Here is a 25,128-nt window from a genome sequence, read left to right as displayed (position 1 = left end):
TAAGTGGCTTTTTTGTTGTTGTTGTTGGATAAAAGAATCAGATAATGCTTGGACACACGGGTACTACTGGGTTACGAACTTGTTACATAGAGTTCCTGGGACGGTCTCCAGTTATGTAGGTAGCTGGGGCCTCATGACAACTGGCTCCAACCCAAGGCCTTGGGTACATCAGAACAGTGCTTTGGGAAATACTATTGAAATTTCTGCCTGTAGCATATGTAACAGCAAAGGGGGAAGTTTCCCAGTGGGGGTTGTCTACTCAGCAGCCTCAAAACATTCCTTAGGAGCCTCCAGAGTTGTACTGGATGCTCTTTGACCAAAAACCACTACACAATTTATAGCTTATAGAACTTGAGTGGCAACCTAAGAACTAATGATGCTACTAGGGGAAAATAAAGATATATAGGCCAAGCTAAACGGGCTACATAGTTTGATATATTTCACACCTATCAATTTACATTGTGTTGCAGGGAAACTAAAATTGCTTTCTCAGGCAAATTATCACCACAAAGCAGTTTCAATAAAACAAGATGGACAGCCATATATGCCAACAACAAAATGATAAATGAGTTTCAGGTCCATCAGAGAAGAAAGAGGAGAATACAGTTCATTCTTGACCAGACTCACTTTATGCATTTAAGGTAATATCTATGGTAGGGAAACCCAATGCCCAATTTATAAACTGTATTTACTTAGGGTACTCTGAGAGTTTTCTAACATACTTCCCTATATGAATATACCTATAACCTCAACCAATAAAATCTACAGCACTCAACCGGAAAAGAATATGCACAAAGTTCTCCTTAAGGTAAACTCACAGGTGCACAAATATAAAATCAAAATGTTCCTTCTCATAGTTTCTAATCTGCTTTTATAACGTGATGGACATTCATGTGAAGCAGATGATCTGCTGCATTATGAGGGAGTTTATGTAAATCGGGGATCTCATTAACTCCATGGAGGTCTCATTATACTGCAACTTTATTAATTTAAATACAATCTAGAAAATGCCCTTTCTGACTTCATTGTGGTAGAAACTGATATCAAGAGAAGTGAAAGTAAGAACAGGATGTCTTTTTAACCACAGAGGAGTAGCACATAACCTGTGTAGGGGAGCTAAATTTGCCACCCTAAAATGTCTCTGACATGTGGATTATTTCAAGCTGAAAATAACCAAGGCCCAAAACACTCAGGAAGAAATTTTGACCTTCCTCCTAACTGCCTAAAGAATGTAGATAGAGAACCTATTCCAAGAAGGGAGCAATCACCATAGATAACTATAATATGAACTAGGCATGTAGACAGGAAGAAACCTAGGAAAGTCTGTAAAATTCCTTTTTGTGTCTCATTGTTTCTGCATGGTCTACCAAACATTTGCTTTTCCATCTCCATGTCAGTTGCCTTCTTCCTCTTTGAGGTCCCAAGCCACTGCCCTCAACATCTTCTTTTGTCTAGCTGAAAATAGTATTTAAGTTAAAGTTTTCAGACATTTTGACGAGTTACTCAGTTTTCCTGGGTCTCTCCCATGTATACATATTGTTAAAGTTTTGTTTGATTTTTCTCTTATTAATCTGTCTCATGTCAATTTAATTCTTAGACCAGGCAGAAGAACCTAGAAGGGTAGAGGAAAATTTCTTCTTCCCTGACATCTGTCATATGGTCAAAACTCAATATATGTTGAATGAATGAATAATCTAGGCACTAGTAACATAATATATAAAAACAATGATGAAAACATAGCACATGAGTGGATCATAGATCACCAGGTCAGTCATTTTTCTATATTGGTATCATTAATGGTGAACAAACCCAGTGACAAGTTTATAAATTTTGTTTTTAGGTGCTCTAGGATCCTTTCCAGCAGCTTATCTACACTAATGTGCCCATAAAGCAAAGTCTAGAGCACTCAACCAGGAATGCCATGTTTCAGTCCTAAGGAGAATCAGTGTTCACCCCAGCTGTGCAGTCAAGGAGTCTGCATGAGCAGATTTGACAGGCACCGCCCTTTTGTAGCCTTGCTCCATAGCTGGTTTGAGGCTGTATTTCTGAAGCCTGGAATCTGTATTATTCATAGGGTTACACTGGGTGGAGGGGGTGGTCTCAGTGTATCAATACAATCATGGTGATTGTTAGGGTATGTAGTGGAAATTTCATGCTAGATTTCACATTTAATAAAACTAAGTTAAAAATCACTTGACCAGGGGCTAGAAATAATCCACAGAGTTTTTGGCAGCATCTTAAAAAAAACAGTGTAAGCCTCCCAGAAAACACTATAATTTTTCAGAGATTGAGGATTAATTGATAAGGAAGCTTGTTATTAATGTGTTGTTATTAATGTGTAATACAAGTGGTTTTGGAAATCAAGAATATGAACTCTGATTTCTGCTTTCTATAGTAAGTTATTTTTACCTCTAGTTGTATCTCTTGCATTAGGGCAAAAGTAAAAATAAGAGAGAGAAAAATAAATAGACATCTCTTCTTTTATAATTTTGCATTCCATTTAACCAAGCAACTCAATTTTTTATGAGTATGAGAAAAAAATCAATATTTAACTTGAAGGATGTTTACTACACTTTGAGCTATAATGGCAATGACTAAAGAAATAAATAAGGAACAACATAAATGTCCATCAATAGAGGAATGGAAAAATGCATTATAGGTATATCCATTCAGAGGAATTTTGTGCAGTCAATAAATAGTATCATGTAGAAGAATATGAAATGACCTGGAAGATATTTCTGATGCAATTTAAGTTAATTAAACATGTTTCAAAAGCATATTTAAAGTATTTCTTAAATTTATTTACTTTTTTATTCATTTGCATAAGTACTAATTAGAGCTATTTCTGGCTAGCGAAATTGTAGATGAAGAAATTGAGGTTCAGCAGTTTAACTGATTTCTAAAAATTCATATGGCAAGAAAAGTGAGACTGGGTTTCAAACCTAATATTAATATGTTAGGCATCCAGGTCTGGGCTTTTTTTTAACCACATTTTGCTGCTTGTGTAAAATCTGCATAAGGTGTATTAACTAGGAACTCTGTGATGGGCTTAGATAAAACATTTAACTAGATTTAACCAAAAAGAACATTCTAAAAGAATGAAGTGTATTGTAGCTTTCTCACTTTTAACAAGTTATAGGACTTATATTTACCTTTGTTCTTATCAATATGTATACTAATGATTTATAGAGTTAAATATAGGTTTGATTGCAAAAAATCAACTGATTTCAGAGCCAACTCAGTCCTTGTGTTAAAATTTTCTCACAGTTTCCCAAACTTCTCCTGGTAATCTGTTTCAGTCTTGAGTGCATACCTTACAAGCCCAATGCACTAGCATAAGTACACCAGAGGAGAGGGAATGGGAGAGCAAGGCAGTCATTATATCTTATCTGTTGATTCTTTTAAGGCTCTTCAGTAAATTGTCTTCATTGAGATAAGGTAAAATTTTTCCCCAAAAGAGGTTACATTAGGTGAGTTCCTGGAAGTTTAACATTAACATTCTCTAATTCTCATTTCTACTTTGGTAGCCCAAAGCCAAACTAAGGAGAAGAGGTCATAAGTAATACAGTTGGCATTTGGCACTTTATTTATGAGTTTTGATTGAAGGTGTGGATGATCAATCCTCCTACCCTGTTTATCCCCATATTTCCTATCTGTTCTCCCTTAAGTATTGTATGGCATACAGATGCTCTGATAATTTAATGGCTGGAAAGAAAACAACTGTTACGTGAATTTTGTCAAAAGGGAATGAAGTCAACTTAATAAGAATAACATTTAAAAGCATGAGAGGACACAGTAACCCCTGAAAGACCTTAAGAAAACTCTCCAATGGCAAGGAAAAATATAAAAGGGTAAATCATAAGAAATGAGATTTCTTGGACGACAAGCCAAGGTTGAAGGTACTACACAAATGTGAGTTATTTTTATCCCTCCAGTGTTGGGTATAATGAGAAGAAAATGAGTAATCTATAAAGCAATGAATTTAAAGCCAGAAAACTGCTTCCAGTCCTGGCACTAATACTCAACAACTGGTTAATATTGGTGAAATGACTTTACCTCACTAGTCCTCAATTTGCTGTGAAATGATGGTAACACTTGCCTGACCACCTCCCAAGATAGCTGTATTTGTAAAGAACAACAACAAACAAACAAAAATTAATGTGTGTCCTTGGGACATTGTAAAATGCTATGCAGCTGTTAGCTGTTTACTATAATTATTCTCTAAAGTGCCTGCAAGAATTTATTAGCCTCAGTAACCAATGGAATTTCCAATGGTATTAGGAAGAGCTGTCTAGCAAAACATTTTTGACTCTTGTGTGAAACAAAAAGTGATGTCATTTTAATAAGCCAGGTTATAAAAATAACAATGTAAGACCACACACTATAAGACTCTTGGAGGAAAATATAGGCAGAACACTTTATGACATAAAGCATAGCAAGATCCTTTTTGACCCACCTCCCAAAATAGTGGAAATAAAAACAAAAATAAACAAATGGGACCTAATGAAACTTAAAAGCCTTTGCACAGCAAAAGAAAACCATAAACAAGACCAAAAGACAACCCTCAGAATGGGAGAAAATATTTGTAAATGAAGCAACTGACAAAGGATTAATCTTCAAAATACACAAGCAGCTCATGCAGCTCAATATCAAAAAAGCAAACAATGCAATCAAAAAATGGGCAGAAGACCTAAATAGACCTTTCGCCAAGGAAGAAATACAGATGGCCAACAAACACATGAAAAGATGCTCAACTAATCATTAGAGAAATGCAAATCAAAACCACAATGAGGTATCACCTCACACTGGTCAGAATGGCCATCATCAAAAAATCTAGAAATAATAAATGCTGGAGAGGGTGTGGCGAAAAGGGAACCCTCCTGCACTGTTGGTGGAAATGTAAATCGGTACAGCCACTATGGAAAACGTATGGAGGTTCCTTAAGAAACTAAAAATAGAGCTACCATATAACCCAGCAATCCCACTCCTGGGCATATACCCAGAGAAAACCATAATCCAAAAAGATACATGTACCACAATGTTCATTGCAGCATTATTCACAATAGCCAGGACATGGAAGCAACCTAAGTGTCCACTGACAGATGGATGGATAAAGAAGATGTGGCACATTTACACAATGGAATATTACTCAGCCATAAAAAGGAATGAAATTGAGCTATTCGTAGTGAGGTGGATGGACCTAGCGTCTGTCATACAGAGTGAAGTAAATGAGAAAGAGAAAAACAAATACTGTATGCTAATGCATGTATATGGAATCTAGAAAAATGGTACTTATGAACCTACTGGCAGGGCAGGAACACAGATGCAGACATAGAGAACGGACTTGAGGACACTGAGGGGAGGGGAAGCTGGGACATAGAGAGAGTAGCATTGACATATACATACTACCAAATATAAAATAGATGGCTAGTGGGAAGCTACTAGAGAGCACAGGGAGATCAGCTGGATGCTCTGCGAAGATCTAAAGGGGTGGGATAGCGAGGTTGAGAGGGAGGCTCAAGAGGGAGGGGATATAGGGATATATGTATACATATAGCTGACTGACTTTGTTGTACAGCAGAAACTAACACAATACTTAAAGCAATTATATTCCAATAAAGATTAAAAAAAATAATAAAATAAAATAAATAACTATGCTGAAATGTAAATAAACTACAAATAAACATTAATGGAAATGGACTCAGACTCCAGACAAGGTTATCATCAAGTGGCAAGATTTATTTATCTTCCACCAGTTGGAAGAATATCAAGGAGCAAGGTGATCAATGGAGAAAGAATTTGGGAGCAAAATAAATTTGGGGTTAGTGATAGCTCCATAACTAACTGTATGATTCTGGGAAAATTAGTAAAACTCTTCAGTTTTCTCACCTGTAAAATGGGTAAAATAGTAAGTGTTATACTACCTAATTTGCAGGTTCAGATTAAATTAAATTAGATAATCAAAAGTGCCTAGTGCAGAGCCTGGTACATGGCAGGCACTCAATGAATGTGAGTTATTATCATTAGCTCACTTTTCCTGTTCCTTTCATAGTCTACATACTTGTTTACCTGTATCTCCTCAAGTCTGTTTCTTTCTTGGATACTCGATCTTGTAGCCTCCCTGTATTTACCAGAGCAACCTGCACACAGAACTCCTTTAAAATGTTTATTTAAACTCTGTCTTTCCTTCATTATGTCTATCTGATACTAATTAAATCACTAATTCTTTATCTTGCGTTAAAATCATTTTATTGATCCTATAAAGGTATCCCATAAAATTTATTTATTTATTTATTTATTTATTTATTTATTTATTTATTTATTTTTAGAGAACTTTTATTGAGATGCGGTCATAAAATTTATTATATAACTTGGGATGCCTAACACAACTACTCACCCTAAAAGTAATCATAATAGGAAGGAACACTGAACCAAGGGGAAATAAAAAAATAAATGAAAATAGAAAGAATACAGAAATTAACCATCACAAGACAATGACATACAGTATAATATTTTTAATTTTTGTATATAAATAATTTTCAGGATATAAATTTCTCAAGACTAAATAAATGTAATCGTAATCTATTGAGGAAATCAGAGAGCCTTTTTAATTTTCTTACTCCATTTCTTTAGAGTACTACAAAACAAAATATTCAATAAAAAATATTGCTTTTTATTTTCCTGGATGGAAAAGGATTAACCCCAAACAATTGTGTCTGAAGGTTATCTGAAATTTATCAGTATGTTGTGTGTATATATGTGTTCTGGTATAAATGTTACCCAATTTCTCTTTATTCAGTAATCCTAGCCTTTTTTCCCCTTCTCCTTAAAAGGATGGTTGCCTTTCTTGGCCTAATCAAATTCTACTTATCCAGTTAAATGTTACTTTTTCTGGGAATTCTGATATTACGCATGGACCCTCCCTATCCTCCCTAATACAAGTAGAATAGTTTATCTTCCTCCTGTATATTATAACATTTTGTTTATATCATTATGTACCTTAGCAATTAAGATCTTGCTCCTAAGATATAGAACAATGTCTGGAGTATAGTTGGCACTTGGTGTACGTAAATTTTGATTGAAGGTATAGATGATAATTCTGTCTTCCCCTTATTTCCTACTGATCCTTTCTTAAAGTTTGCAATGAGTTACAAGTGGTGCTACTTTAAGAGTTGGGGAAGCTGATCAGATTTGGGATGGTGTTGGAGGATAGACAACCACTTTGCTTGTCCTTTCCATCTTCCTTAAGTTGTGTTATATGCTTTTAATTATATCACAGAAATTTCCAATCCAATCTCAAGAACAATATTCTGTCAGCATTATGTTAGAAAAGGATGAATTTGAAACATTCTTATACAATACAACATCCTATGGCGACTTTCTCCAGCAAAATCTTGAGGTATTTCTTTAGCGTTGTCTTTATCTTCCCATGGTGACTTATGCGTCATGCTTAAGAAAATTTTATATTAAAGGTCAGAGAGTCCAAAAGATCCAGCCAAAATTCTGGGAAGTTTATAGTGTGATTAATTCCTGGAGTCCTTCATTTTCTAGCACTTTAATTTGTGCAATCACATTGAGTATTCAAAGTATATACTGCTTTTTAAAATCTTTCAAATACTCTGTTCACAGCCACAACTGGGAATTCATAAAAAGAACTGATTAACATTCTCCACCACAAAGATCCTTGAAGGAAACTAAAAACAAAAACTATATTTTTGGTGAATCCAATTTGCTTACATTTCAACAGACATAACTCCACTTAACTGGCCATCACAGCAAAAGCCACAACACACACTCACAGCAGCAGCAGCATGGAGCTGACCACACAACTCAACAGACGATGTAGACAAACTTGAGTATAAACCAAGATTTTTCTACCTCTTTTCATAACAGGTTAGTGCTGGCCCTCAGTGTTGGTGTACAGTTTTTATGGCATGGGAAAATAGGGATGTTTCTGCCCTATAAAAATAAATGTGTTGAAGGCTTTAGTTTGAGCTTATACAATGTCAGAAAGTTCCAAAGGCACTGGCACAATACCAAAAAAAAAAAAAAGAAAAAAGAATCCCACAAACAAATATATCACTAAAACACATGGCAAGATACTAAGAAAACACTGGTTGGGAAACTACTGGTTTCCTGGATGATTTACGCAATAGTTTTCAATACCTTCCTGAAAAATAAAGAATAAGAAAGCATGCTAATGGGTCTTTGGTGGAGCATATATTGTCACAGACCTGCATTCATACTGAGTCTGGTTTTAAACTGTTCAATAAGTCATTTTCTCCTTGCAAAACTAGAAAGCACAGAACCCTCATTGTTCTTAATCTTTTAAGCCTTAGGAAGAGCTAAGGGAAAGAGTGTAGAAATGCATGCACTATCTTTAATAAAGAAAAGAGATACATAGGATAAAAATTAAAATATAAAGCATAGTTATTTCTTCATTTTATGTATCATAATAAACACTTCTTTCCGAGCCTTAGTTTGATACATACAGATTTTCACATATGATATCTTATCTACTCTAGAAAGTGCTGGGACAGAATGATAAGTAGGAAGCAGGAAGTTCTGAATTTGAATAAAGGCAATAAATACCTTTGCTGTTACATCAAAGGATGCAAGGTGGAAGATGGGGCTTGAAACTGGGAAAGTTTCCCAATTGACTTAATGATTTGTAATTCCTTAAAAATTAAAACTTACCACATTCTGTGCAAAGTTTTCAAAAGATGTTCTGCGATCCATTGAGTATCCCGACTTACATGTGTGGGGTTGGGTGGGGCAAACGGAAATAAGGAACAGAGAGAGAGAAGGAAGGAAGGAAGGAAGGAAAAAAGAAAGAAAGAAAGAAAGAAAGAAAGAAAGAGAGAGAGAGAGAGAGAGAAAGAAAGAAAGAAAAAGAAAAAGAAAGAAAAAGGGAAAGAAAGAAAGAAAGAGAAAGAAAGAAAGAAAAAAGAAAGAAGGAAAAAGTCAGAGAGAAAAACAGCACAAAAAGACAGGATGATGAAATGATGCAACACCAAATTCATGTTCTAAATCACAGGGATCAGGGAAACAGGAGAGCTTGTCACAGGACATGGGCTCTATTTGCATTACTGCTTTTGCTTTTAACACCAAAACTCTTCTTGTGCAAACAAAATGGTGTGGTTTCAAGCAAAATCAGATCATACGAAAATGAAGTAGATATGTTATGGCTTTATTGCCAACATTTTCAAAACGTAAATGTTTGAAAATCTAGTGGCTTATCTTCAGAATTTTCTCATAATTTTCTATTGATACTAAATTTCTGTTGATAATATCATTAATTCTGTTGAGCACTGCTGTCCAACAGAACTTTCTGAAAGCATGGAAATTTCATTCTGTACTATCAAATGTGGCCATTGAGTACTAGAAATTTAGTCAGAATTTTATGTAATCTTAACTAATTTAAATTTAAATTTAAACAGCTCCACGTGGCTAGTGGTGGCTGTACTGGACAGTGCAACCACAGAGTATCTACTTCTGGCTGCAAAGTCAATGGATTTTGAAAAATACCATTACCTTAAATAATGATCATGAATTACACAAAATTATAATTTCACCTCAGAATTTCAAGAAGGTGTGGACTATTTTAATATTACAATATAATGAATGATGTTGACGTTTACATCCAGATTTTTCCATTCCCTGTTATACTGATTACATAAGGTGTTATTGACAGTGAGACTTTGATTATAAATATTATTCGAACAATGTAGCCTATTGCAGCTCTTTGAAAATGTGCTCAGCTATCATCTTAGGTATGAAACCTCATTGTAGGGATACTAAGTGACTCAGGATAAATGCCAAATAAAAAAACATGGAGGCAAACATTACTGCCTTTTGGCAACTATCATTGAAAAAAAAGGGTTATGGGGCATATGGCCTAAAACATACATTCTAGCTTACTGGATAAAGAAAATCTTCTTTAAGTTTTTGATCTGATGACATTGTTCTTTTCCTTTCTTAACTGTAAATTTTTATTTCCTTAAACTGGCATACAGAAGACTAACATGAAACATGAAAACGGTGTCTACAAAACTTTGTAAAGCATGAACATCTGCAGAAACAAACAAACAAAAAAGAAAATAAGCAATCAACAAACAGAAACCCATACAACTTAAATGGCCCTTATAAAATGCAAAGGTTTGGGGGAGGGTCTTGGAGTATATTCACTTACCATTTGTCCAATACTGTGGGCCCAGCAGAGGTAACTACTCCAAATAATTACAACTGAGAACTAGGTCAAAAAATTTCACAAAGAACCAATACCTTTTTCTTTGCCTGTAGAAGCTCCTGATAGGCACTGGATCTTATAAAACGTGGGTATGAATCACTTTTCATCAGTTTGTAAATGTGCTCCTAAAAAGAAATAATGGTTGAGGTGCTTCTTTATTATTTCTCAGGAAAAACCAAATACTATAATAAGAATACAACATTTAGTTCAAAACCAAATCTGGAAGCAGCTAAAAATAATAATGATAATGCTGAAGAGAATACCTTATATGCTTATAGAACACTTAGACCTTCAAGTTTATTATTTTATTCAAGGATCAATGTTTAAACTGGTTTGGGAGCTATAGAGAAGGCAAATCACATCCAATCCTTAAAAAAATGGAATTTAGTTAGCAGATTGTCATTAAGCAACTTCAAATCAAGTTATGATTTATATAGATCACTTAAGAATATAAATAAATCTGCTGTCTCTTAAGATTACTCCAGGCCAAAAGGGAATGATGTGAAGTCAAGATTCAACAATCATTCTAGATAACTCTGGCATTTATATGTACTTGGAGGGTGCATACTTCCCACATGAATCATCTCTTTGGTGAAAACTGTCATCCACATCCACCTTAGGGCAGAGCACAAGTCCAAAAATAAATTTTGTGATATTTATTTAATTGCTAAACCTCTCAATTTGTGTGCATCTTTCGACTTATTCAGAGATAGATTAGGTAAATATTTCATAATTTAATCTTAGTCTGCAATGTTTTGTTTTGGTAGACAAAGAAGAAAAAAATGCACTCATCCAATTCAGTGCTGGCTCAATCTAGGGAGATTCTGCTTTGGCTTATTGTAGCCTAAGGGAGCATAAGTGCTCCTTGTTCATTCCAGTCTGTTAGATGTAGAGTTTTGAACTATTTGAGAGTATCCTGAATGTCCCAGTTTCTTCTTTTTTGGAGAAAATAAATATTTTAAGAAATGACTCAGTTTCCCTGGTCTTAAACACACCAGCAATAATTTGTAGTTACTGTGAATCCACTTAAAGACATTCTGGATTAAGTCTCAATATCTAGTCTAAGGTTCATCTCCAAAAGTGTGGTACATTTGGGACTGTATCAGAATTTGTTGTTGGAAAAGTCAAGCATTTTGGGATTCAGATCCTATCTTGCTCAGATCTACCACTTACAAAATGTAAATTTTGACCAGTTTATTCATTTCTCTCAGCCTCAATTTTATAATCTATAAAATAGAGTTATTGTCAGGATTAGAGAAATGATAAATGTTTAGCAAAGAAGGAAGGTATGCATAGTAAGTGCTCAAATATGCCCGAGTATATGCCAGGTATACTTCTAAGTGCTTGCCTGTATTAGTTAATTAAACCCTCACAGAACCTCAACAAGGTTGGTAACCATTTTTATATCCATTTTAAATATACAAAAACTGAAGCGAGAAGAAGTGAAGTACTTGCAATAGGTTACAGAGCAGAGCTCAGACTAGAACTCAGGCAATTTGGCTCCAGAATCTGTTTCTTATTACACTGCCTCTCTTCTTAAACAGCAGCAGGAATTTTTATTATTATATTTTTGAAAATAGGGTTAAAAAGCCCATAAAACCTGGAATTAAATATCTGAGGTTGATTGAAAAGAGTAGCCTATGATCAGGTGGAAATGTTTTCTATAGAAAATTATGCCTTTTCCTTTTATTGAAGACCCATTAAGCAAGAATATTTTTCAATGACACAGATAACAAAGAAATGTTCTTTTTTACGGTTCTGGGAAGGGCAACACGTTGGCGACTCTAGAAAAATGCTCTAGATTAACCAGCAGAGAAATAAGCAGCAGAGCCAGAATTTTCATCCTGCTCTCTCTCATGTGTCTCCATAGAATGTAATTATCTCCACATAGAAGACCATGGCAGAGCCAGGGTGAATGAATGAGTTTTTGGTTGGCTGTTTCAATCTCTGTTAGTTTTCTGCACAGTGGCTCATTTCTTTTTAAAACAAAATCAAGGATAAATATATTTTCTATCAAGAGTAAAAATAAGAAAGGAAATTTGTGTACCTTATTCTTTATCTTCTGTATTTTATTTTAGTGATGTAGTTATTTAAAAAAACAAGATACTTTCTAGAGCTAACATTCTTCTCTAAAAGAGGTTTTAAGAAATTATGAAACATGCATGTTCTGATTTAAAATCCAATTTCAATACATCATTGGGAAATAATATCCTCTCATCACATTTATTTTTTCCTCTTGAGCACCATATTTTTTTAGAGAAAGTAGAAATTCAAATTGCTTCTAAGGAGGCAATTACATCCAGTTTGAGAAAAAAAAAACAACACTTAAAAGTTTGTCTTAGGAAGTTAATATCTTAACATCAATTTCATTTTTCCTTCTTTTTGTAGACTAAAAAATTAACTTGGAAAATTAATAAATGCCTAAATTTACTATTTCATTTTATCATCAGAGACAAAACTGGTTTGACTTTTGTATAACTTTAAGCTAACTTTGTTTAGTTCTCATTATTCATAATAATAAATTATTTAGTAATGTCAGAATCTTAGGCTCTCTATATTGGAAAACAAGTTAAAGAGCTCAAATGTGTGTTACTGAGGTGACAGAGTAGAAAGTAAAGTAAAAAGCTTTCAAATATTTAAAGTATTTTCATATAAAAACATTCAAATTTACAAAAATTCCCAGGCTTTAAAAACTCATTTTAAAGCATCTCTGTTCTCTTCTAGATCAATTAGTTATTTTACATAGTTACCTAAATTGAAAATATTAGACATAGCTGCCAACTACAATGAAATAAAAGTATCTCAACTTTCAACTTCTCAGGAGCACATTTGTGACACAATGTGAGGCCCATCCACGTACCAACCTGAGCATCTTCGAATGTGTATCGCCCGGGCTCCTTCACATTCTGTGTGGTTTTGTCATAGCTCTTAGAATCCAAGTTAATAGCACTGGGGGCTCCTGGAGCCAGAAATTCTTGCCATATTTCCTGAACTCGAGAGGGGACTTCTCTAATAGGCCTTTTCTTCAGGTCCTCCACTGCTAGCCAGAATCTATGCAAAATGTGACACCAAGCATTTACTCCGATGCCTCATAATCTGAAAATTCTTAAAATATTGACCTATCATACAATTCACAATGAGGCATAAAAATGAACTCATTTTCTCTGAGGGCTTCCAGAAATAGGCCTTCATTGATTTTTTTGTATAAGTTGTACTCAAAGATATAACATTTGGGGAAAAGAAATACTGAAAACAATCTCTTTTAGGTGTTCCCTGTTAAAAACAGATCTGCCAGGGCCCTGATTCTATACAACCTTAAATTTTTACTGAAACAAAGGAGCACTGCTAAAGAACCATTTATTAGAAAGGAAGAGGAATTTAAAGGGAATGAAGGTGAGAGACATGGATCATCTGATTGGGGGATAAAGTATACCACGTACTCTTTTGGATCTTTTGTCCATTTGAGAAATGAGGGTTAGTATGGAGAGGATTTTCTGCTTTACCTGGTAAGGGAATTACAGTGAAGCTTTACCAGAATTAAAAGAGTCCTGGACACAGATTAAAAATGCCTTAGCTAGAGAAACCAGGGCAAGTAACTAATTTTAGGCTATTTAATTCAGATAGTTATGAAATGAGTGAAGCAGCAAGCTTTCACATGTAATTGTTCAAAAGGCTTAAATTTGCAGAGGCACTATAGCAATTCAGAAGCTCTGGAAAAAATAGTACTGACTTACTTCTAAATATAAAAATATATTTTATATACTTTTGTATAGAATATAGTATATTCTGAAAGGAAAAAACACCAGAACATGTTGTGGCTGATAAAAGCAAATAGCAAAGTCTTCTTATTAAAGAAGCCACATTCTATTAATGGGTTTCATTTTTTAATATTTTGCTCTATATTATATCTTTTTGGTTAGATCTAGAAATAACGATGAAAAAAATGAATATGTATATCATAATAGTGTTTTTAAATTAAAAAAAAGAGACTTGAAAAAGGAAGTACTATATCTATGTTATCCTCAACTGGGGCCAGATGCAATCATGAAACGGAAAAGATGACCACAGAGATGAAGGTCACTACCGGCTACAGAGTCTTAAGAGAGGTAGAAGGGTATAAGCTGTACCATCATAACTATTACACTTTAACTTGGGGATTAATGAAAGTTCAAAAATAAGTAATAAAGCATTTGAGCTAGAATTAGAGTATCAAATATTACTCAATCTAGTAATTTTCCACTTTCTAGATACCATTTTCCTGTAGATAGATAATAGTAGATAATCCAACAGGGACAATGCCTTAATGAAACTACCATTGTAGCTTTCAGACGGGATGGGTCAAGACTATTTCCTTTTAAAATACAGATTCTGACACTCTGCAACTAATAGGAATGTTAGGTGCAAACTGAGGGAGCATAAGGGTTATAATCCATGTTCATTCAAGTTCATTTCAGCACTCTTTGAACACACAGATAAAAATAATCGTTGTCTTTGAACTAGCAAAGACACCATTCAAATGGCCATAAATACAAGGAAGCACGTGAGAGATTCTCAAGGAATAGCACAAACCAGACAGTCTGGGAATGCAGGGCAGGAAGGAACCCCTCTGCTGTGGCAAGTACTGGACTGGAAAAGGGAGCCCTAGGAAGGCTGCACAGATGCAGTGACATCTTAAATAGACTTGAAATTACGGATGAAATATCAAAGGGCTGAGGAGGTAATACTACACTGATAAGTAAGTGCAGGCATTACTTTAAGTGATTTAGCTACATTAATTCATACAATCCCTACAACTTTATGTGTTAATATTTCCCCCACTTTAGAGAAGAGAAAACTGAAGATATGAAGAATAAGTCACTTATTTTTAAGTTGTCCACTGTGAGCGCCATAGTGGGGTTTGCCCCCAGATCTGCAGCCGATGACATGCTCAAAACCACTCTCTTGAATGCCTCCCTAAAAGCATCATTGCCTTTCTTATCCTTAGTGTAGTCGTTGTAATAATTCAGTAGAATGCAAAGGGCACTGGCTAAAATTCCACCCCCCTTTATTATATTGTAGCTGGAATATGAGGAATTATCTTAATGTCTTTGAGTCTTGATTTTTTTTCACCAGTAAAATGGGATGATAATGCCTATCTCACTGGGTTTCCATTAGATTAAATGAGATAAATTATGTAAAGGGCACTTTTGAAGTGCTTGACATGTTTTTAGGCACTCATATAACACTCACATTATTGCATTTACTTAGTACATACACTGGTTTACCTGAAAAAGGAATGAGCAAAAATACACCAAGGGAGAGCAGAAGTTCTATTTGAGGAATAAGTACTTATCAATAAGCAGTATTTCTTGACTATTTTTTCTGTCTCAATACTTGAAGAAAATACTCATATGTGTGCTACACTTCCATAAATAGCTGATGCTAAATAAGATGCATTGAGGCTCATTTAGGTGTAATCATCCCTGCTGACTAACTTGACCATTTTGTCTCCCTTCGTCTGTGACACCAGATACCTAGGCAGAAGCAGGGGGTTCAGGTTGGGAGAGCAGTGGACAGTAGCTTGGTATTGGTTTATAGAAAGCCTAGGATGCCAATTAATAGTAGTCTGATTTGGAAAGATGCTTAACCTCTTCTAGTCATATTTCGCTTGCCTACAGGGGAAGTAAAATGGGCCAAGAATATCTACATTTCATTTCTGAAGTGATGATTAGATGAATGATAATCAGAAATAATAAATACAAAACATAGCATGGCATACTTATAAAAGTAGTGAATGTAACACATATTATGGCATATAGTAGATGTTCAAGAATTATATCTCTATCAATCCTTAGTATGGAAACATATAACAAGCTTATGGTATATACTCAAGAAATATGTATATGACTATGTATGAAAAAATGTAATATTTTAAAAAATTTTTACTTTGTTTTTATTTCAACATAACGCAGTAAAAAAATTAACAGGGTTTATTAGCACTTACAATGCTTACAAAGAAAAAGGGCTCTAAAAGCAATTTAGTTCAGATTTAAGAAATCACTCTAATTAAACACAATAAATCAATTTCCAAATGATCAGTTTAGACCAAAATTTAAGATAGCATTTGTAGATATTTATGTCTGCTGTCTGTTTGCAGTATTTTTATATAACCTCTGATTCTTGGGATATCTAGCCTCCATTTCCCTAACACAGCAGGGAAAGACATATACATGTGGCCATTTAAATTAATGGAAAAAAGGGAATAAGGGAGATCCCAGGCAGCAAAAATATATACAAGCATTTATTTACCTTTTCCAGAACTAAAAGTTTCTTCCATAAAAATATTAAATATCCAAGCCCTATAGAACTAGGGTCAGGACTATTTCAAATGTAACTATTGTGTTTTAAAAATATAGGGAAGAAAGCCTTTTGGATGATATTTATACATTTTCACACAATGAAATATGTAATATTTCTTATATGTAATTACTTATCAGGCAATCTAGTGTGGCATAGAATTGTTGAGATAAGAAATGGTTAAGGCACGGATTAAGAAAACAACACTGATTCAATTTCATTCATGAAACAGAGTCTGCACATGCTATTCCTTTTGCCCCAAACTTCTTCCCTCTTCCTTTTTTGCTTGGTTATCTCCTTGTCATTCAGGTCTCAGCCTAGAAGCTATTTCCCTTAGGATGCCTTTACTGATCTCCACCTCTGGGTTTGCCATTCCTCTGTATTTCTCTGATCTGACACCCATCATTTTGTGTTGTGATCTGTCTTCTTCTCTGTATTCACCACTAGGCTGTACTTTTAATAAGATCAGGAAGAATTTTTATTTGATTAGGTGATACAATGCTTATTTATTTCTTCATCTGAAACCCATGATATATTTTTTCAAAAACTTAGAGAATTAGAAGAAACTCCACCTCTCCATCCACTAAAGGCTAAAAATAGACTTTATCTCTGCTTTATTTTTTATGCATTTTTGTACTCAATAATTGATGATGTGACCTCAGGATAGCAAATGTTATTTAGTAGGTCCAATAAAAATCTTTAGCAACTGTAGACCTTGTGAAAGCCCTGTCAACGAGGGTTCTCATAAACTTGAAAGAGAATAGGAAGCTACATCCCAACAGTCCATGACAGGCATGCATATATAATTAAATTCCTTCCATATTCTGTCTGCGGTCAACTTACTTAAGCCATGGGACATCTGTCAAAATTCTATGTATTTCTGAATGGTTTGGTATTGGTAGCTGTTAAACCCCCTGAAAAGAATGTGACAATTCTGGGACTGCTTAGTTCCAGTGAAAACAAAAGAATGTTGACACCTTTCTGTAAATGAATTTCACAGGACCGCCTAAGTCATGGGAAAGTAAATTAGGGTGTTATGTTTCAAAAGAATAATGAATGAAAGAGCTTGTAGAAAAACCATTTTATGTAGTGGAAATTTATCACTCACTTCAGTGATCTTAGAGCCATTAAAATCTATTCCAATGTGTCACATTTAAAAATTCAATTTCCAGGTGCCTCTTCAGTCATAAAAATTTCAAAAATATGTAAGGATGATGTTTACAACAGATGGGCAAGATGCACACCCCTCCCGCAGGCACTAATAGCTCAATGCGGTACTGCTCTTAACTGCCTAGAAGCTATATTTAAGTGTGCAGAGTTACTGTACTGCCTCCATAGTTTTGTTTCAAGTTATTTTATACAGGTAATCAATCTCTTTTTCTAGATCTTACTTGAGATGCAATATACAAAGAGGACCAATATTGATAAATAGGTGATATTTTAATTAAACTGCACAAATATTATCAATGATTCTCCATTTTGCCAAACACTAGTCTAAGTATTACACCTCTTTATGCAGTCCATTTCAAATGTATCAGGTATACATACTTAAAAGATTAGGAGACAGTGTGAAATAAACCATTATGGGGAAGTGATAATGCTGCACAAAGTGCTTTGCCTTCATTACCTTTTCTTTTTCCATCAAAAGGCAGAAATTCAATGGGTCTATATCATCATCACGATGTTGGTTGGGACAGTTACTGGTCTATCAAGGGCAAAATAATCAGACTCATCACAGGTAGGTCTCTTTTGTTTATAGTATAAGATTCAGAGGACATGTCTTACCTTAAGTTTTCTGAGCTGAATTCTGATTCTAGAAATTTAAGGAACTGTTCTCTCCCAACTGGGTCTTTCAATGCTTCATCCATGCCAAAACCCCACCGTTTTACCCTCTGCTGGCTTGGTTCTTTGCTACAGAAGATAAAACAAAGCCAAATATATTCCTTTCATTACAAATTCTATCTTCTGCTATTATATTTCCCCTCAAAATCATATATGATTTTAATTTCCCATCTTTAACATAGTTTTCAGAAAAAAAATCTCTGATTGATGGCTCTACATGAAATTGTAGTGAGACGAAAGTTAGGCATTAATAATAAAGTCTAACGTTTATTAAGCACTAGATGCCAAGAGATAGAGTCTCTCTCTTAGATTTTTTTCAACAACTTTATGAGATAGATACTATTATAATTCTTATTTTATAAATGAAGAAATCAAGGCACAAAGAGGGTTATAACTTGCCAATGTCAAATGGTAATATTCCAGACATTCTGACCCTAGAGCTCTGTTTCTCAATCACTACACAATGAAGTCTCATGGTGGCAGGTGTACAGGAGGAAAATGCATTGACACTCAAAAGACTAAAATCCTGGTTTATGACTCTGCTGTTGATTAAATGTGTGACCTAGTGCTAGCTGAGTCACAACATTTTGGCCTTCCAACTTTCACATCTATAAAATTTAGAACATATGGATGAAGAGAGCTGCACTTGTCAAGCATTTAAGAACCACTGGATGGACATAGAAGAAAGAGAAGGTCCATAAATGCAATCTAGAGAAGTGATACAAAATACTAAATTCACTCTGCAAAGGGGTATGCAATGATCTTTTTATGACTCTACCAAGATTGATGATATAATTCTTCCCTTAGGTAGCTGATGAAAGAAACCAGTGAGTCTTAAATTGTGCTTTGGCTTTCTTAAGAAGTCAGTCTCTTGTTAAGTTTCTCTTAGAGGGTTTATGGTAAATTCATTTTGTTTAAAGTTGAATTTATAAAGGCATACTTGTTTTGGGCTTAAGTAAGTTGGATTTAACATTCATTTTACTTGAATAGCTAGGCCTTTGTGGTTATGTGGGTTTTCAAGGAAGCTAAAAACAATGTGCTAAATTTTAAGAACTAAAGATCCTAACTCTGACTAGTCTACCTTGAAACCCTTGCACCTCTAATTTTTTGCGCCAAATCTAATATAAACGCAAATATCTAAGGTTCAAAAACTGTTACCTTGAACAACAGCTTTATATTATGGTTAATGTAGACACAGAGTAAAATTACTTTTACAATTAGTCAGCTATTGGATTCTTCCTATTTCACTCAAACCCTGAAATAAGTGAAATATTTGGAAGGAAGAGAAAATGTCACTTACCTTGCTTCAAGTTCCCAGAAGGTAGTATCATCAGACAACCATGGGTTAGAAGGGTCAGGTGGTACAAGAAATGGGTCATATTCTACATACTGTTCCGTGTAACTTAGCAGACTCGAGAGAAAGAAACATTTTCATTTTCCTTTGTTTTCTGGCTTAGGTTATATCTGATCTTTGTAAGGGACACCATATAAAAATATCTGGCCAAGGAATCCTTGCTTGTTTATAGAATGAAATCCAATAGCAGTTTTCATGTTTCAATAACTTTCATGCATCAACTTAATTGTGCTTCTTGGAAGACAAATATAGCTAAGGATTCCATCTCTCCCCATGCCTAAGCAATATGAAATGATATCCCTCCATTAAAATGAGGCAAAATGGAAGAGGTCAGTGTGTAAAAGGAAGCGCTAAGGTTCAGTTCCAATTCTTGGTCAACTAGCCCACCCACAGCAGAACAGATTTTAGTTCAACTTAGAGAAGGGATTAAAAAGGAAATTCTTGTCAAAATTACTTACAGGAATTACGTAAAGGGGGAATCATTGATAGCAAGTTTTTGAAAAAAAAAATTTGTATTTAAAAAAAAAAACCAAGGGAGAGAATAGAGGGAAAAAGTTGGAGAGGTAAGATTTGGCAAGGCCCCAAAGTGAAGAACATGAATGCCTTAAGAACAAATTTAAATGAAGAAAAGGAAAATATATAAAATCTGTGTTTAACTCAAATTCTGAAGTCATAAAACAACTGAGTAGTATGAATGTTAAGATGAATTTATGGAAAGCCTCTAGGTTGCCAAAAGGTAACTTAATAAATTGAAAGTTTCATTTCTACTAGCAGGAGTGAAAAGATTCAACTCCTTGGAATTATCTTCTGTGTTGGATTCTGGTGGCACCAAGAGTGAGCCTCTACAGGCCTAAGATGGTAATGATCGTTCTGCCATTTGAAGTACAACAGAAGAGCTCCTTGAAAGTTCTTTGCTCAAAAAGGAAAAAGAAAATAATATTTCTTAATGGGTTCCAGTTCTCTTACCATATTGAGCACATTTAATTGTCACATGAAAAATTTTTCATTCATATGGGTGTCTTGCAATACTTACCTATCAGCAACTTTTGACATTTTTAACCGATGTCTGTCTAACTGTATTTGCCAATATTTTATCTGAAAAAAGAGAAAAAGAAATAGTTACATAAGTAGTGATATTCTCACAATTTTCAACTCTAAATTCTAACAGACAGAGCAATTCTAAACAAGAATATGTTCTCAGCCAGTAAAATTTCAAAGTCTAGAAAAAAATCAAACATGAGGGCTTTGAAAGAGTTAACAAAAAATTAAACTCTGTTTGAATGTAAACATAACCCATATTGCTTTAGAACAGCAATGAATTTGAACATTATGCCCACTTCAACAAAATGTAACTTTATTTTAAAAGTGTTATAGAAATTTTAAGCATTTATGCAAATCAGAAACACATTTCTCCCTCAAACATTAAATTCAGAAAATAAATCATTTGCTATTTGTTACTGTAATTCAAAATAAACCCTACTTCCTAATACTAACCCAACAAAAGCATCAATGATATTTGTTTTAAGAATAATTTTGTCAACATTTCAATACAAATTCTCATATGGACATAACACGTGGAAAATTTAAAACCCTCTGAATTACTTTTCCTTCATGGTGATTATAAATATACTAGAAAAAGTATATATTACACAATTGATAAACCATGTTACAATAAAATATCAGAGGAAAATAAGCAAAAGGAGAAAAAGTCCCATGACTTAACTAACCAAGAGATTTAACTTTGATTTGATATGAGACAATTGTGCACTTTGAAATATTACTTGGAGCCAAAGCTATTCATCAATGGATGAAACAAAAAGCAATACATACCATCACTCTTTGTCAGTGCTAATGAGGGAAAACTTCAAGAGTCTTATAGAGATCAGTACTGCAGAAACAAGAGTAAGCTGTATTTTTTTTTTTTTTTTTTTATAAGCTGTCCTTTTTTTTGTGAAGATCACGTCACATGATTGGAGGTGGAAAACACATGACCTAATGTCACCAACCTCTTATCTTCTCATTCTTTAAGACAGAGTTCTGGAGTATAAAATAACTCAATAATGGAGGCACCTATAAATCAGTGTGTGTGATTTTTAAGCTCTTTATTGGAATATAATTGCTTTACACTTTTGTAACCAGCTTTTGAGGCACACCAAAATGTGTGATTTTTTTAAAATTGGTTAGAGGAAAATGGATTTGGGGAATTAAAGAGTGAAGGGTTTTGAAAACTATCTCCACATATTGATATCTTTTCAAGTGACTATATATTTTAAAATTACCTTTTGACTACAAATCTTCTATATGAAAGTCAATCCTACAAATCAGTTTTTAAAATACCTACTATTAACATCAACATCTGGTCTTCATACCTGCTACTCTGTAAACCATTTACCCTGCAAACCATTATTACATGTTGACCCACCTGTTGTTGTAACTCATCTTCTGTTGGAGGTTTAGTTTCCGGTGTGGGTGTGTGGGTAGGACTGTGACTTCTAATATCATTTTGAAGACCATAGACAGACTATATTAAAATAAAAACAAAATATGTTAGGACAAAATACCATTTAGAGTCACAGACTTTCTAAAAGGTAATTGCATGTTATATATTCAGTAAGGTAACTCAAAGCTTTGCTGCATATTGGATTAAGCTTCTTATCAAAATTCAAAAGGCACTGCTATCATAAATGTCATATGGATGTAAAACAGAAGCACAGCTTTTGGGGAAAAATACATGATTAGATTATTTACTGACAGAATAACTAATTATATGAAAAAAACCAGGTAAATGTGATAAAATATGGAGGTAGGCTGAGAGTACTAAGTTGGGGAATGACAATACAACATAACATCTAATAAGTATTGATTTTAGAATAAAATAGAGGTGGATATAGAATAGAATAAAAATGTAATAAGCCAAAAAAGGTAAAAATAATCCGAGTTGTTTTACATAGGAAAGGACTGGAGTACTAAAGAGAGACTAGGTTAAGAATTCCAGTGCTGATTTGCTCTCTGATGGTATGATCCAAGACACTCCAGAGTGCTCCTACCTTCCCATCTCAACATTGGGTTATTTAGCTCACAATGCTGGCCTTGTCATTTGGTTCTATTGGGTGCCACCTGCAAACATCAGTGACCCCTAAGGTTTTGCACACCTTGGAAATCCTTAATGTCCCAGTGTGTCTTTACTATTTTGTCAAAAGGTCAAACCTACTATTTAGGAATGCTCTTTTTTTGAGAAAGGCCTATTGCTTAGTAAACACAAATGAAGCTCTGGAGACTTAAAGGAACAAAAATTCACCCCCAACTGAAGGTGAGACATTTCACAGGTCAACTCAAGGGAGAGGCCAAATCACTTTTTGTTTAATTTCAAAGTGTTATTACTTTAAAATAAAGAATTTAATGTTAGCTACTGAGCACTTTTTCTTTGGACATGAGGATGAAGGAGGAGGACATGATAAAGTTTCATGAGCCCCACAAAATTAAAGTTACCAAATAGTGGAAAGAAACTATTGAAATCAGATGAGGGTAGATGCTTAACCAAGCCAATTTTCAGGCCCATCACCAACCTTACCAGTAACTCTAAATTCAGATGTGTTTTGTTAACTAACCTGTTTCCACTTTGACTCCATTTCTTCTTAATGTTAACCTCTTGGCTCTATACCTGGGCCCTTTTCCCTTGTGACTCCCTATTATTTTGCTTTTAGCCCATTTTTAACACTTTTGACTTGGTTTTTAGACTATCTTTGGTAGGTCCTTCACTCTTCCCTCTTTTGCATAGCCCCAGCCTCTTGAAACTCAATTCTTGTTACTGGGCATACTTTTCAACCCAAGGAGTAGCACATATGCTGTGAATTAATTATTAACAGGACTTAACTAAATGACTTGGACTGTCTCTTTTTCTTTCCTTTCGTCATTCACTCAATATTTATTGAAGAGCTACTATATATTGGATATAATGCTAAGCTTTAGGGATATAGATCTAAATGAAAATAGGTATACTTCCTCCTTCATTGGTTACACAAAGAATCACACAAATAAACATACAATTAAAACTGTGAGAAGTATCATGAAACAAAAGAATGACAAGTGCCTAGAATACAAGGAGACAATGTCCATTGATGAAACAGAAAAGGTCTGCACGAACTACTACTAGTTGTGTTTGAGGCTGATTAAATAACATAACCCTCTGAACTCTGAAATAACAGTTGAGGCAGATATTTTAAAATTAGGCAAGTGAAAGATCACCCATTATGAAACAATCATAATTTCCAATGTCTGCTATTTTTTCAGTCGTATCATGCTAATTTTGGATAAAGAACATAAAAAAGACTCTAAGGTTTGAACTTTCCATTCCTGCTTACTTTAGTTTAATTACTTAAAGTTCTTTAATAGGAATCTCTAGTTCATGTAAAAACATGCTTTTAAGACAAGATAGCTGACAATTCTAGCAGTAAGGTTTTGGTTAAGATTTAAAATAATTTAAAAGATTTCTAGAAAAAATACCACAATTTATGGCATCACAGAAGTAAAATGATCCATGAATTATCTTCTAGCTCTACATTTCTATGATTATTTCAATATGCATGCATTTCATATGGTCTTCATGAAGTTCCACATAAGACCCAAACCACTGGGTACTGTTGTTTCAAGTAGTCTTCCAGCAGGCTGGTCACTGGCTCTGAGGATACTGGGGAGTTTCCTTTCTTGTCTTACATGTAAGTAAACATTGTGAACTCTCTCTTTCATCATTCAGGGTTGCCCTTCATTTTCTGGGGACCAGTGATAGCTCTTTGATTCTTGGCTAGAGTGAAAATAGCCACGAATAATGCAATTTTATATTCAGGGCTTAGTTTATGGATAAAGGAGGCAAGAAAATTAATCCTATTTTGGCTGACAAGTTATGAGGATCATTTGCAATGTAAAAGGATCTGCATTTTTTAGAAAAATTAAATGTATTAGAAATCTTGGCACAGGGTAGGTAGGACTAGAGAGAAAGAGAAATAAAATTGTCTCAATGTCTTAATATCTGCAGATGGGGGAAAATCAAATTAACTAATTGGGATCCATTTTAAATTTTAATAGCAAAGACAATTACTAAACCAAGATGCTTTGACTTGATTAACACACCCTTTTATCCCCCAGGGTGCCTGGATCAGCACTTTTCAAATGTGGTACCATCCAAATGAATACTAAGTAGGTTATTCATTAAATGAAACAGATTTGACTTTCTACATAAATCTGTTCATATGTGATTTCCCTTTCCATTTCAAAAGAGATCTAGGAAAAAGAAAATTCTCTCCGTTTTTTTTTTTTTTTGGTCAAGGGAAGGGGGCTTTAAAAATAAGAA

General features: G+C 34.3%; 1 protein-coding gene across 10 annotated transcripts in view; it reads right to left on the bottom strand.

The window, feature by feature from the left end:
• RGS7 (regulator of G protein signaling 7) overlaps window positions 1-25,128 on the bottom strand; it is a 650,352-nt gene that overhangs the window by 10,963 nt on the left and 614,261 nt on the right. For 7 of the 10 annotated variants that reach the window (XM_057728890.1, XM_057728895.1, XM_057728894.1 and 4 more), the window contains 8 exons: window positions 22,204-22,302; window positions 20,815-20,876; window positions 19,728-19,838; window positions 18,371-18,496; window positions 13,114-13,300; window positions 10,285-10,374; window positions 8,698-8,751; window positions 7,879-7,959 (listed from right to left, as the gene is read on the bottom strand). In XM_057728890.1, coding sequence (XP_057584873.1) covers window positions 7,885-7,959; window positions 8,698-8,751; window positions 10,285-10,374; window positions 13,114-13,300; window positions 18,371-18,496; window positions 19,728-19,838; window positions 20,815-20,876; window positions 22,204-22,302 — 804 coding nt within the window. In that variant the 3' untranslated portion in view covers window positions 7,879-7,884. Of the gene's footprint in view, window positions 1-7,878; window positions 7,960-8,697; window positions 8,752-8,787; window positions 10,073-10,284; window positions 10,375-13,113; window positions 13,301-18,370; window positions 18,497-19,727; window positions 19,839-20,814; window positions 20,877-22,203; window positions 22,303-25,128 lie in introns of those variants that run through there. The other 3 variants (XM_057728889.1, XM_057728893.1, XM_057728892.1) reach the window with 3 other exon arrangements.

The sequence above is a fragment of the Hippopotamus amphibius genome, chromosome 3, assembly GCF_030028045.1.
Source record: "Hippopotamus amphibius kiboko isolate mHipAmp2 chromosome 3, mHipAmp2.hap2, whole genome shotgun sequence".
Classification (NCBI taxonomy): domain Eukaryota; kingdom Metazoa; phylum Chordata; class Mammalia; order Artiodactyla; family Hippopotamidae; genus Hippopotamus; species Hippopotamus amphibius.
The sequence above is the reverse complement of the archived record's forward strand: the minus strand, read 5'-3'. Positions and strand labels throughout refer to the sequence as shown.